The sequence below is a fragment of the Physeter macrocephalus genome, chromosome 21, assembly GCF_002837175.3.
Source record: "Physeter macrocephalus isolate SW-GA chromosome 21, ASM283717v5, whole genome shotgun sequence".
NCBI classification, from domain to species: domain Eukaryota; kingdom Metazoa; phylum Chordata; class Mammalia; order Artiodactyla; family Physeteridae; genus Physeter; species Physeter macrocephalus.
In genome coordinates, this window is record NC_041234.1 from 31365297 (window position 1) to 31379099 (window position 13803).

At 51.0% G+C, this 13803-nt stretch overlaps 2 protein-coding genes across 2 annotated transcripts; one reads left to right on the forward strand and one right to left on the reverse strand.

Annotated features, from left to right (window-relative positions):
* Positions 1-3141: 3141 nt before the first annotated feature.
* On the forward strand, positions 3142-8246 carry PCSK1N (proprotein convertase subtilisin/kexin type 1 inhibitor). Its single transcript, XM_007123826.3, has 3 exons — positions 3142-3557; positions 7064-7536; positions 7922-8246. Exons 1-3 carry the CDS (start codon positions 3204-3206, stop codon positions 8112-8114), a joined length of 1020 nt encoding a protein of 339 aa, XP_007123888.3. The 5' UTR covers positions 3142-3203; the 3' UTR covers positions 8115-8246.
* A 1075-nt stretch (positions 8247-9321) lies between these two features.
* On the reverse strand, positions 9322-13686 carry ERAS (ES cell expressed Ras). Its single transcript, XM_007123827.3, has 2 exons — positions 12801-13686; positions 9322-10229 (listed from the first exon to the last, which is right to left on the reverse strand). Exon 2 carries the CDS (start codon positions 10183-10185, stop codon positions 9484-9486), a length of 702 nt encoding a protein of 233 aa, XP_007123889.1. The 5' UTR covers positions 10186-10229; positions 12801-13686; the 3' UTR covers positions 9322-9483.
* Positions 13687-13803: the final 117 nt, after the last annotated feature.

Consider the following 13803-nt stretch of genomic DNA (forward strand, 5'->3'; position numbering starts at 1 on the left):
GCCGTGCCGTGCGGCTTGTTGGATCTTAGTTCACCGACGAGGGATTGAACTCATGCCCCCTGCAGTGGAAGCAGGGAGTCCTAACCACTGGACCACCAGGAAATCCCCCATAAATTGTAAATTTTGATGTGTATACTGTCATTAACGTTCTTCCTGATACTCCAATAAAGATGTTAAAAAAACCCCAAAAAACATTCTTCCTTGTGGTTTGTGCTTTTGAAGTTTTGGTCAGGAAGCCCCTCCCCATATCAAGGTCACATAGGCTATTTTTTTCTATTAATTTATAGTGTTTCCTTTTACATGAAGTTCTTTAACCCGTCTGGAGTTACTGTTTGTATATTGTGTGAGGTAGGGCTTCAGCTTATTTTCTTCCAGTTTTCCAAGCACCATCTAACTTTCTGGCCTTAGAACACATCCTAATACCTGGTAAGTAAAGTCTGCCTCCTTTACTTCTCTTTTTCAGAATTAATTTAGCTCTTCACAGACCTTTATTCTTTTATATAGATATTTATTTATTGAGATATAATTCACATACCATAAAGTTCATCATTTTAAAGTGTGCAATTCAATATATTCTCTCAGAGCATTAATGTCTTCCTCTGTAAAGAGAACAATTCCATCTCAAGAAATTGTCGTTGGGACTAAATGGTATTTTAAAGGTACTTTTGAATAAAAGGACATTGTTAATTGTTAGATAAAGATATCTTTACTTGAGATGAAGATAAGTCATACATTTCCCTAAAAAAAGCGTACAATTCAATGGTTTTTAGTATATTCAGCCATCACCACTATCTAACACAAAAACATTTTCATCACCTCAAAAAGACACCCTGTACTTATTTGCAGTAACTGCCCTCCGTGCCCACTGCCATTCCATTCTCTTCTCCCCCTCAACCCCTGGCAACCACTAATTAACTTTCTATCCCCATGGATTTGCCTATTCTGGGCATTTCACATAAACAGAATCATGCAATATGTGGCTTTTTGTGTCTGGCTTTTTTCAATTAGCATATTTTCAAGTTTCATCCGTATTGTAGCATGTATCAGTACTTCATTTCTTTTTATGGACAAGTAATATTCCATTGTATGGATGTACCTCATTTTGTCTATCCATTCATCAGTTGGTAGACATTTGAGTTGTTTCTATTTGGGGGCTGTTATGAAAAATGCTGCTTTGAACATTCATGTATAAGCTTTGTGTGGACTCTTTATATACATTTTGAAATGTTTTATTAATTTTCTTTAAAATATTCAGTTGGGATTTAAAATAAGATTATATTGAAATTATATATTAATTTGGATATAATTGAAATATTTATAATATGAAATAGTCTCATCCAAGAGCATGAAATGTGTCTTCATTTATTCAGATCATCTTTTATAACTATTAGTGAAGTTTAACATTTTCCCTATAGAAGTCTTTTTTTTTTTTTTTGGCCACACTGTGCAGCATGTGGGATCTTAGTTCCCCAACCAGGGATTGAACCCATGCTCCCTGCATTGGAAGCATGGAGTCTTAACCACTGGACCGCCAGGGAAGTCCCTCTATAGAAGTCTTATTATCCCATTTATACTAGTTTTCTATTGCTGTGTAACAGTATTACCATAGGCTTCTTAACTTGAAAAAACATTAACTCACAGTTTCTGTGGGTCAGGAGTCAGGGTGTGGCTTAACTTGGTTCTCTGCTTAGGGTCTCACAAGATTGAAATGAAGGTGTTTACCAAGGCTGCAATCTCATCTGATGCTCGACTGGGGAAGGATCTGTTTCCAAGCTCACTCAGGTTGTTGGCAGAATTCAATTCCTTGAAGTCATAGGACTGAAGGCTTCAATTTCTTGCTGGCAGTCAGCTGGAGGCCACCCTAGGTTCCTAAAGGCCACCCTCTGTTTCTTGCCATGTGAGGTTCCCCAAAGTGGCCACTTGTTTCATCAAAGCCAGCAAGGGAGTGGGAGTTGCCTCACAAGTTGATCATTTCAACCTCATTTTAACATAATTATCTACATGTAATCATGTACATCTGGTCACCTTTGGACATACACACACACACACACACACTCAAAGGGAGAGGATTACCCAAGGATGTGAACATCAGAAGGCAAGGATCATGGGAGTCATCTTAATTGCATGTCCATTACATCATCCCTGGGTATATACTCTTCAGGTCCAAAGGGGATGTATATAAGGATTGTCACTGAAAAGTTGTTTGTAATACTGAGGAGATAGAGGCAGTTAGAATAAATGGATTAGATATATTCACAACATAAATGGATCTTTCTTTTCCTCACTTTTGATTTATGTCATGTTACCATACTTTGTTTTAATTCCAACCAAAATGAAAATATCTTTATTTTTTATCTGATTATAATAGTAATACCTATTCATTGAATCTTTTTTTCCAGACAACTGAGAAAAGTGTAAAGGAGAACGTGACAAACCATCAGTTATCTATCCCTGCCCCCCAGTGACATGCCCTTCCATACCACTGACATGCCCTTCCTAACATTTTTCCCCCTGTGGATACACAAATTTTACCAAAGTTTTGTTTCCTTTGATGAAGGAATGCAAAGAAATCCTTTGAATCCTTTTGATGCTTGAAATCCTTTTGGAACAATATATGAGTAAAATCTATCAATGTATCTATCTATATATCTCTGGAAAAACAAGTAGATACAGACAACAAAATAAAGACAGACGGGAGGAGTGTTGTGGAGATGAAGGGAGAGAAAGAATCAGAGGCAGGGAGAGACAGATGGGAGGGGAAGACAGAGAGAGCTATGGAAACATAGGGTCAGAAAGAGAAACACAAAGCCATGGAGAGATGAAGTTACTGGCAAACAGACAAGGAGAGGATAGAAAGGAATTTTTATTGAGCTCCTGCTGAATGTCATTCTTATTAAACCTTCAAAGCCACTCTGGGAAGCAGTTACCAGTAACCCCTTTATGCAGGTAAGGGGCTGCACATTAGAATGGTGAACTGACCTATGTATGGTCACATCACCTGGAATGAACCCATCACCCTGTAAAGGCCCTGGTCCATAGGGCATCCGTAACTGTTTATCCAATGAACAAAGTCATATATCTCCTCCCCAAGGAGGGAGAGGCGGACACCAGACCCTCATTCCCCTCCACTGCGTCAATTTTTCCTGCCTGTCTGCTGAGGCGACAGCAAGGTCTGTTGCCCTGGCAACTGCCCTCCGACCGCCATGGCAACCGCCATCGCAGTCTCCAGTGCGCCACCTTGCCCCTTGGATATCTCCATGGCAACGGGCAGGATGGAGGGGCTGCGGGAGCTCCTAGGCTGCGCCTACGTAGAGTGGCGGGAGGGGGTGGACAGGGTTCCCCGGCGTGCGCAGCCGCAGAGCACCGCATCCGTGTCCGCTATCCCAGGCGCTGCGCACTTGCCAGCCAGTCCGCCCGTCCGGAGCCCGGCTCGCTGGGGCAGCATGGCGGGGTCGCCGCTGCTCCGCGGGCCGCGGGCCGGGGGCGTCGGCCTTTTGGTGCTGCTGCTTTTGGGCTTACTCGAGCCGCCCCCCGCGCTCTGCGCAAGGCCGGTAAAGGTGCGACCCGGGTCGGGCGCGGGGTGGGGGTGGGGTGGAGGATGCTACCGGCGAGGGTCGGTGCCTGGCCTCTGGCTCCTCATTCTCGCTGGTCCTGCTCCCGGGACGTGTGGAGAGATCGGCCAGGGTGGCCCGGGGTCCAGCCGCCAGTCTGCACCCAGGCCATGCCGGGGTTGGTCTCTTGGGTGTGCGGGTGGCAGTGTCCGGGGCTAGTCGGGCCGCCGCACTCTGCCGGTCCGCCCGGGCTCGCCCCGCCCGCCGCCTGTGGCGCTGTCCAAGGGACTAGCGCGCTTTAAGGCAGGGGGTGTGGGCATCGGTTTGTGTGCGCATGATGTGATGATAGGGACGTGAGGGTGTGCTCTCCCTGTGTGTGTCTTTTCATGTAAGCGCTTCCGAGCGTCCATACAAAGGTTCCAGTGTGGGTCCGGGTGTGCAGTGTGTGATGCTTCTGCGTGTGACTTTTCTCAGTGATACTGTGTGCTTGTGAATTCTATGGTAATGGCGTGACTTATGGGCGTGTCTTTCTGTGTGTCTGTGTGATCTTGTTTTTGTTTGGGAGAGGTCCTTGCATCCCTGAGTGCACATCCCCTTTTGGTTCTGTTGAACTGAGTGACTAGGATTTTGTATGTGTGTTCACGAGGCTGTTCCTCCCTGCTTCTTTGTGGAGCTGTGTCATTGTGGGGAGAGGAGCCATGATGTCTTTTTCTGTGCTGCGTTATGTCTTTAAGGGTGGTGCTTGTTCTTGCATCTGGATGGCTTGGCGATTGTAACCGCGTGAGCATCGGTGTGCATGAACATGTGCAGTTCCTTGCGTGTGGATGTGGCAGTGTTGAGTTGCATATGTGACATCTCAAGGCCTGTCAGTCCAAATGAGTGTGTGTGAGGCCATGACTGATGTGTGGGATTCCCCGGGGTGTCTGAGGGGTAGTGGGCATCAAGGGCACTTGGAGCCCATCCTCTTCATGAAGAGTTCAAGGCTGTCTGTGTCAAGGATGGTTTTTTTCTTAATTAAATATTTTTTATATATGACATAATCCATTTAAACATATGTATATACAATGTAAGAAATAATGATAACCCTCTTGTGTACCCATCACTCAGCTTAAGAAATCGAGCATGACCAAATCGTTAGAAGCCCCTGGGTGCCTCTCCCTAAGGCAGCCCCTCTCCTCCATAATTATCCTGTATTTTCTGTTAATTGATCCCTTACTTTTGTTTGCAGCTTATCACATATGTATGTATCGCTAAACAATATCTTGTCTAGTTTTTCCTCATAGAAATGGAATCATACTGGGTGTGTGGCTCCTGGTAGTCACTAGGGGTCACTAGGAAGTCATCAGGGTGTCTGCTAGTCGCAGGCAGTCTGCAGTGGAATTCTGTAACTTGCTTTTTTTTTTTTTTCTCTACATTGGTTGTGAGATTCATCGCATTGAAGTATGTGGCTATAATTCATTTATTTTTATTGCTGCATAATATTTTATCCCATGAGTATATCATGGTTTATAGATACATTCTTAATACATCAGCAACAACATTTGGGTTGTTTCCAGCTTTTCTTTCTTTTTTTTCCTCCCTTCACTTTTATGTTATTACAGACAGTGCTGCTGTAGTTCTTCATGCACTTGTGTCCAGCAGTATATGTGCAAAAGCTATTCTGGGGTGTAACACCCCAGGAGTGGGGCATATGATATGTGCATCTTTTAAGACATTGCCAAATTGTTCCTCAAAGTTATCTTAACAATTGAGTTCCCAGCAGCAATGTATAAGAGCTTCCATTTTTTCTACATCCATGTCAACATTTGACATGATCAGACTTTAATTTTGGCAATCTTTTGGACGTATTCTGCACAGTGTATTTCACTGGTGTTTTAATTTGCATTTTTCCTGATTACTAATGAGGTTCACTATTTTTCATTTGTTTAGTAACTTTTTTTTGTTTTTTTTTTTCTTTAAAATTTATTTGTTTACTTTTGGCTGTGTTGGGTCTTCGTTTCTGTGCGAGGGCTTTCTCTAGTTGCGGCGAGCGGGGGCCACTCTTCATCGCGGTGCGCGGGCCTCTCACTGTCGCGGCCTCTCCCGTTGCGGGGCACAGGCTCCAGACGCGCAGGCTCAGCAGTTGTGGCTCACGGGCCCAGTTGCTCCGCGGCATGTGGGATCTTCCCAGACCAGGGCTCGAACCCGTGTCCCCTGCATTGGCAGGCAGATTCTCAACCACTGTGCCACCAGGGAAGCCCTAGTAACTGTTTTTGGTTCCTCTTTTGTGAAATACTTGATCATCAGTTTTGCCTATTTTTATATTAGTTTGCTTTTCTCCTACTGCTTTTTAGGCATTCTCTGTTTATTGGACATTAATCCTTTATTGACTGTGCTACAAGCATCTTCTCCCACTCTGGTTTTACTTTTCGTTCTTTTTAGGGTGTCTTGGGATAAAAAGAAATTCTTAATTTGAATGTAGATAAATTTATTTGCCTTTTCCTTTCCATTGTTCCCAAATTTGGATCACTTGTTGTTCCTGCACAATTTATTGAAGGAGTTGGTCCTGTCCCCACTGCTCTGCAGTGTCCCCTCTGTCGTAGCAAGTGTCAGTGTGTGTGGATCTGTTTCCAAGCTCTGTTCAATCCTATTCCTTCCGCTGCAATCGAATCTGCGGTTTAACTTGCCCATTTAATTTTTGATTTCATTAAAAGTATTTTTCTAGATGTTCTAGATGTTTCTTTTTCAAATCTTCATGGTCATTTTAATGGTCACTAGTTCCTCTCTCATACTTTTGATAGTCTTTTATTTCTTTAAACTTATTGAAATTGCTTCAAAACTGCCTGAACTGAAAATTAGTCATTGGGTAATTTATTTTACAGATAGGCTTGCACACATGCCAAATGATATATGAACACGGTTATTCATCCCAACATTATTTATGAGAATAGCAAAAGATTGGAAACACCCTAAATGTTCATCAATTGGGCTAGTTAAATAAACTATTATACATCCATACAAAAGAGAATCAATACAGAAGGAAGGAAGGAAGAGAGAGAGAAAGGATGCTCTTAAGGTACTGATCTAGATATAGATTCCAAAAAGCAAGGTGCAGAACAGTCTGCTACCTTTTGGGTAAAACAAGTGGACAATAGGAATCTATAAAATGCAAATACAGGTTCCTGTTTTCCACATTAATATAGAAAAATCCATAGCTGTCATATCTACCATCGCTACTCCCATAAAACAAACAAAAAACCCTGGTCTTCAGCAGCCCTGGGGCAAGTTCTGAGTCACTAGGAAGTCGTTAGGGGTGGTGAATCTAGGGGTCTTTGGTGGTCCTAAGAGTGTCCAGAGATATTTGGGGGTCTCCATTGACCTTAGGGGTGTCTATTCATATTTGAGGGGCCACGGCGCCTTTGTTGGCATGTTGGCATCTAGGGATATTTGAGATCCACGGAGTCTCCCGGGTTGGGGGGTCCCTGGCCTGACGGACGCTGACGACCTCTCGCTCCCCACCTGTCTTCCCGCAGGAGCCCCGCAGCCTGGGCGCAGCTTCTCCGCCCAAGGCTGAGGCCAGCGCTCCCCGCCGCTTCCGGCGGGCAGCGACTCGAGGAGAGGCGGCGGGGGCTGTGCAGGAGCTGGCGCGGGCGCTGGCGCACCTGCTGGAGGCCGAACGGCAGGAGCGGGCGCGGGCCGAGGCACAGGAGGCTGAGGATCAGCAAGCGCGCGTCCTGGCGCAGCTGCTGCGCGTCTGGGGCGCACCCCGCACCAACGACCCGGCGCTGGGCCTGGAGGACGACCCCGACGCGCCAGCCGCGCAGCTCGCCCGAGCCCTGCTCCGCGCCCGCCTGGACCCCGCCACCCTCGCAGCCCAGCTTGTTCCGGCCCCTGCCCCCGCCGCGGCACTCAGACCCCGGCCCCCAGTCTACGACGACGGCCCCACGGGCCCAGATGCCGAGGACGACGGCGACGAGACGCCGGACCTGGATCCGGAGCTGCTGAGGTCAGCCCCCCAAGGGGTGGTCGGGGCGGGGGCGGGTGCCTACATCCCGGGAGGAGGAGGGCGAGGAGCGGCGGGGGCCTGCTTCACGGGGTGGAGGTGCGAACACCTAGGTCCTGGAACCCTGGGAGGGAGTTTTCTAGTCCTGCACCTAGGGTGTGGAGGCAGAGATGCCTGACCGGCTTCCTTCGTCCGAATGGGAGGCGGGGAAACCATAGTTTCAGGGATGGGAGGCGGAGACATGTCTCCCGGAAGCAGTGGGATGCGTGGGTGGGAGGAGGCTGCCAGGTCCCCAGGCGGTCAGGGGTAGCGGCGCTGTCCAGGTCCTAGGGCCGGGGCGTTGACGCACGGACACGTCCTCACTGCATTCCGCTCTGCTCCCTTGCAGGTACTTGTTGGGGCGGATCCTCGCGGGAAGCGCAGACCCCGAAGCTGTGGCTGCCCCGCGTCGCCTCCGCCGAGCCGCTGACCAGGACCTGGGCCCTGAGGTCCCCCCTGAGGGCGTGCTGGGGGCCCTGCTGCGCGTAAAGCGTCTGGAGACCCCCGCACCGCAGGCCCCAGCGCGCCGCCTCCTGCCCTGAGTACCGCCTGGATCCTGCGCGTACTCCGGCGGCCCAGGACCGCCCCGCCTCTGACACCCCGACAGCCACAGTTGCTGCCCTGGAACCCCAAGAGCCCCACCCGTGACCCCACAATAAATATGATCTGAAGCAGCTATGTGCTTGTTTGAGTGGCAGTGTCTAGGCGGCCGGTGGACTGGGTGGGGACGGCTGCCCTCAGACGAGGGAAAAGGGGCCCCTGCCCTCCATCCTGCACTTTTGAGACAACCCCTACCTCAGTCTCTGCCTCTCCTCACTTTTGAGACAACCCCTACCTCAGTCTCTGCCTCTCCTCACTGGGGAGATACCCATACGGACAATGGCAGTGCCCACCCAGATTCTGTGCCGATTCTAGGCCTCGCTTGGGAATGGGGAGCCCAGAAGGCTTTGAAGCCACTTTCAGTGGCATCTTCTGGGGGTCCATCCTCCTGGGGACCAAGTGGTGGTCAAGGGGTGGCTGTTTATGAGGCATGTGAGTAGAGCTTGGGCGGTGCTGGCACGACCACTTGCAGACATGAGCGCCTATCTCCTGATATGGGGAGGGGCTACCAGCAGGAAGAGAAACGGAGTGGGCTGCCGGCCAGGGGTCAGCCCTCCCAACACCATCACCTCCTGGCATGGAACTCTCTGGGCCTTGAGAAAGTGTATTAAGGTAGGAGGATAGGATGTATTTTGTTAGTTTGATATGTAATGTTTAGTTGGATAGTATAGAAGACACTCTATCTGTACTCTTACCCCAGCCCTGGAGGTACTGGGAGTCGGTGTGGTAACTGGTTTGTGGCCGTGGCCTCTCCCTCTGCCCCTCGCTATCCACAAGTTTCTGCCCAAATGTCACCTACTCAGTAAGGCTTTCCTTGACCTCCCTGTCCCTCTATTCCTTTGCCTGCTTTTAATACATAGCCTTATGTTATATCTACAAGGGCAGGGATTTTTAGTGTCTTGCTTGCCTCTATATCTTTTGTCCCCAAAGCAGAGCCTGGTACACAGGGGTCGCCCCCATATTCCTTGAATGAAATAATTCTCACAATTCAAGTAACATTCTCCCCAGTCTCATTCCCACCCACATAACACTTGGCATGGAGGCAGCTTTGAAACCTAAGAACACTATTTAATTTTGCACAAAATCAACTTGACATATTACATAACCAATGCTACGGCCCCACATTGCCAAAAAGCCCATCACCAAAAGAAAACCTCCCCAGGAGAAGGGTCCATCTATCCCCAGTACACCAACAGTGTCCCACACAGCTAGTTGCTGGGGTCGGGGAGAGGGGGGGCAGGCGGGCGGGTCTCAAGTGAAGGAACCACCACCCTGGTCTGGGGGAGGGTCCACTTTTCTAGACCAAGAACTTCAGGCCACGGAGCAGCCACAGCGGCACATGGCCTTCTGGTGCCGGCCTTTATCCCCACCTGGCCCTGCCATGGCCTCCTTTGCCATGGCCTCCCGGACTCTTTGGATCTCATGGATGAGCAGGGAAAAGGCCTCCTCCACACCTTGGCGTGTCTTGGCTGAGGTCTCCACAAAAGGGGCCCCCCAGCTCTTTGCGAGGGCTGCAGCAGCAGCACGAGCATCTCCGGTGGTGGTCACAAGGTCACACTTGTTGCCCACAAGGACGAGGGGCTGGGTGTGGTGCGGGCCCCAGGTGGCCCGCATCTGCTGCAGCTGGGCTAGAGATGAAGGGTCATCGAGGGCGAAGACACCGAGCACACCATCCCCAATCGCCACACACTGGTCACGCAGGGCCCGATGAGTGGCCTGCCCTGCCGTGTCCAGCACATTCAGAATGCAGCCTCCGTGGTCCAGGGCCATCTCCTTCCAGTAGGAATCCTGGATGGTGGGGTCGTGGTCTTCCACGAAGCACTGGTGGTTCAGCTGGATGGTCAGCGCGCTCTTTCCCACGCCACTTGCGCCCACTACCACAGCCTTGTACTCAGGCAGCTGCTTGCCAACACCCCTGGAGGGTGCCCGAGCCCTGTGGCTCTGCTCCTGGGAGCTAGGGCTCCAGGTGCCCAGGCCCAGATCAATCATGCTAGGCTTTGTTGGCAGCGCCATGGCCCCAAGTGGGCAGCTCAAGGAAGAGATGTGGACAGCAGACCCTGCAGGTGGAAAGAGAAGAAAGACAATGGGGGTGGGGGGTTGGGAGGTTAGGTGAGACCATTTAGGGGCAAGGGGACAGCCGGGTGTCATCGAATCAACATTTATTGAGTGCCTAGTGTGTGCTAATCACCTAATATACTATATACATTATTTATGTTGTTTATTCTCTCACTCCCTTTTACAACATAAACGCTGTGAGATTTTAAAAACAGCTTAATTAATTTATATACCGTAAAGTTAACCTAGCTAAAGTGTACAATTCAATGTTTTTTAGTACATTCACGGAGTTGTGTGACCGTCGCCATAGTCTAATTTTAGAACATTTCCAGTCACCCGGAAAAGACACCCCCTGCCCATTAGCAGTCCCTCCCCATTCCGGAGGGAGGGCAGGGATTTGGTCGGTTTTGGTTTCGGATTGTGTCACCATTGGATCCCAGCCTGGCACACTGCTAGTCATAGTTTGTGCCGAGCAACATTCCTGCCCCCAGGAGTTTACGTTTTAAAAGATGGAGACAATAAACCAAATAGGTAAGCAAATGATGAGGTCTGTGAGCCATTGTCATTGGAATTTAGTCTTTATTACTTATTCAACATACAGCTGTTGAGAACCTACTGTGGGGCAAGGACAAAGAGGTGGGGAAAAAACAGATTAAGAAACCCCCGGCCCTCATGAACGTGACATTCTAGTCAGGAAGACAGACAACAACAAAGATAAATTAGTAAAAAATGTTCCAGCAATAGGTGATAAGCAGGCAGAAGGTGCTTGGTTAATGTTAGGTATTTCTATTATAATTTAATTTTCATTAATTAATTCGAGGACCCTCCTGCGTGCCAGGCATTGTGATGGGTGCGGGGGGGATGGGGGGTGGGGTGGGGGGCGGGGATATGGCTGAGAACAAAATAAAGTCCCTGCCCTTGGGAGGGTTAGATTCTGAAAGTGAGAAAGAGACAATAAACAAGATAAGCAAGTAAATTACCATGTAGTTAGAAGAGGATGGGCACACAGCAGGTACTCAATTAGCGTTCACTATTAATACTAAGTCACCATTAACCCATTCAATACACATCCTGGTCTTGGTTCGGTGTGTGGCCTCAGGAAATGCATCATAATGGCTGCGGCCCCAAGTGTCCCAGGAAGCCCTGGGACAGTGGCAGCTGGGGGGCAGGTGGTGGGTTTGAGGGATCCACAGGGGGTGGGGGTGGAGGGGGTGTTCTGTGGAGTTTGGGATCCGGGGGTCAGGGTTGGGGGGCTAGGTCCCAGGTGGGGATCCAGCTGTGGGGCCCTCAGCCCTGAGAGGATCCCTGAAAAGAGTTGTGGAATGTGCTCGCCCAGGAAGAAGGGGGCCATGATAAGATGTAAGCAGAGGACAGAGCTGAGGGGAGGGGGGCAGCGAGGAGGCCAGGGCAGTAGTGCGGGCCAGCAGTGGGGGATCTGGATGAGCAGGGTGGGATTCAGAGATGTTCCGAAGGCAGGCCTGACAGGATTTGCTGAGGGACTGGGAAAGGGACTGGGAAGAAGGGGAGGGAGTCCAGGCGACTGGAGAGGTGGGTGCCGTCACCCGAGGCAGGGCATGGTGAGGGGGCCCTCGCTATGGGCGGGGGCGTCGCTGGGGCTGACACCGAGAGCACCGGACACTGGCAGCGGAGCGCCGGCCGACCTCCCGACACCTGGCACCTGGCGGGGCGCTAGGCCGACGCTGCCATGGCCGCTTCGTCAACAAGGAACCGTGAGGCTCGGGGAAGTGAGCCGCGGTGACGGGCCCGAGGTCACACAGCCCACGGCAGGGCGACACGGGAATACGGAAGCACCGCAGTGCCAAGTGCCAGTGGAGCACTGTCGGGGGCCCCTCCCCCATGCCCGTACCCCTTCCTTTGTGTCACCTCCCTGACCTGAGGGGAGTGGGGGTCGCCCCCTCCAAGCGCAGTCCCACCCCCTTCAGGGCTGGCCCGGGCCCCGTACACGTGTCCCCTAAGCCCGGGCGGCTGGCCAGCGTGGGGCTGCGAGGGGGGACCCCCAGTTTCACCCCGAAGCCGTGACCCCGTGCTCGGCCTGGACCTCCCCGCTCAGCTCCCGGCTCCCCGCTCGGCGCCCACACCCTCATCCAGGCCCGTCCTCACAAAGGCGGCCCGGGGTTGCTGGCCCCTAAGGATGGGAGGAGACAGGGGAGGGTCCCCGACACCCGACCTCGGCCATACCCCCACAGCCCTAAGTGGAAGGACTTCCCAGGTCGGTGCCAGGGGGCCTGGGCGGCCCGGCTCACCTGTGTCCCGGGAAGGCCGGTGGCGCTGGGACCCGAACCCTCCGCTGCTCTGACAGGACTGACAGGGAAGGAGATGCTGGTCCCAGCGGGGGGTATGGGGCGAGGGGGGGAATGGGCGGGGAAGGGAGTGCGCATGCGCAGCCAGCGCCCTCGGGCCCCTCCACCGGCTCACCCCTGTACCCCGCCCCGGGGTGAGTGCTGGGTCACTGCCCGCCAGGCGAGTGTGCGCAAAGGAGGTCTTCTCGGGGGGCGCTGTGAGCGCTGACCTCCGCTGTATGCCCCGTGCATCCCGCTGCACCTCTTCCTTACCTTATCCCCATCTGGGACGTGATTTCGTGTTTTTACTGCGTGGGGGGTGTGTCAGATTTTTGACCTGAATGTCCAGACTTTGCCAAATGTTTTGTGAGGGCCTGAGGCCCTGGAGCTTGTGCTGCCTCAAGTGGGCTTTTTGGTAGCATGGGAGAGAGTTGCGTCCGGTCCTGGAGGGAGAGAGTTGCAGAGGAGGGGTTATTTTGTAAAGGCAGAAAGAACCTGATTTGAGGTGGATGTGTTCCAAGCTACATTTCTTAGACTCCCTTGCAGCTATGGCACTCGTGACACAATTCTGACCGATGAAATGTAAGCAGGAGTTGTGGGCTGGGGGCAACCACAATGCTCCTTCAAAGAGGATGACTGAGCTGACCCTTCCCCTTTCCCATTCTCCTCTTCTTGATTGGGTGGGGCTCTGGTGGTCATCTTGGGGTCACAGGGTCGCCATGAAGAAAAGCCCAGGAAACCTCAGCCCAGACTCCTTTGAGTTGCCGAAGCAATTCTCATTATGTGGGAGAAATAAAACCCTAAAATTATCCCACAATTCCCCACCCTTGGTCAGTGGTAGACAATCCTTCTCCCAGGAAGCTACCCATGACCACCAAATCCAAGTATGTTAAACCTGGACCCCCCCACCCCCCAATCAAGACAAAGACAGATGGGGAGACTGAAGCCTAATGAAGACACTTCATGATAGTTTTCTTGCCTTCCCAGCCCAGGGTGTAGCTGGGACTGGCTGTGAGGCTCCTATTTCTAAGGCAGGAGCTCATTTTCTCACAGATTCCCACCATTTAATCTCTTATGGAGCCAGTCGAGCTGCTTGCTCTATTTCCAGTTAGTTTTTGGATGAGCAGGGGGTTAACCTGATAAAGACCCACACCCTCATTCCTTCATTACTCATCAGCCCTGTTGGCCAGGAGGGTGGGCTTCTTTACCCACTCAAGATTAAAAGCTTTCTCCAAGTTTTGTAATAGCTTTTACTTTATTACATATGCAACCCCAC

Bases quoted from the DNA above. Each gene is read 5' to 3' on its own strand.
- ERAS (XM_007123827.3), bottom strand. From the start codon at position 10,185: ATGGCGCTGCCAACAAAGCCTAGCATGATTGATCTGGGCCTGGGCACC.
- PCSK1N (XM_007123826.3), top strand. From the start codon at position 3,204: ATGGCAACCGCCATCGCAGTCTCCAGTGCGCCACCTTGCCCCTTGGAT. The intron at 3,558-7,063 runs GTGCGACCCGGG...GTCTTCCCGCAG, and splicing joins TCTGCGCAAGGCCGGTAAAG to GAGCCCCGCAGCCTGGGCGC. The intron at 7,537-7,921 runs GTCAGCCCCCCA...GCTCCCTTGCAG, and splicing joins CTGGATCCGGAGCTGCTGAG to GTACTTGTTGGGGCGGATCC.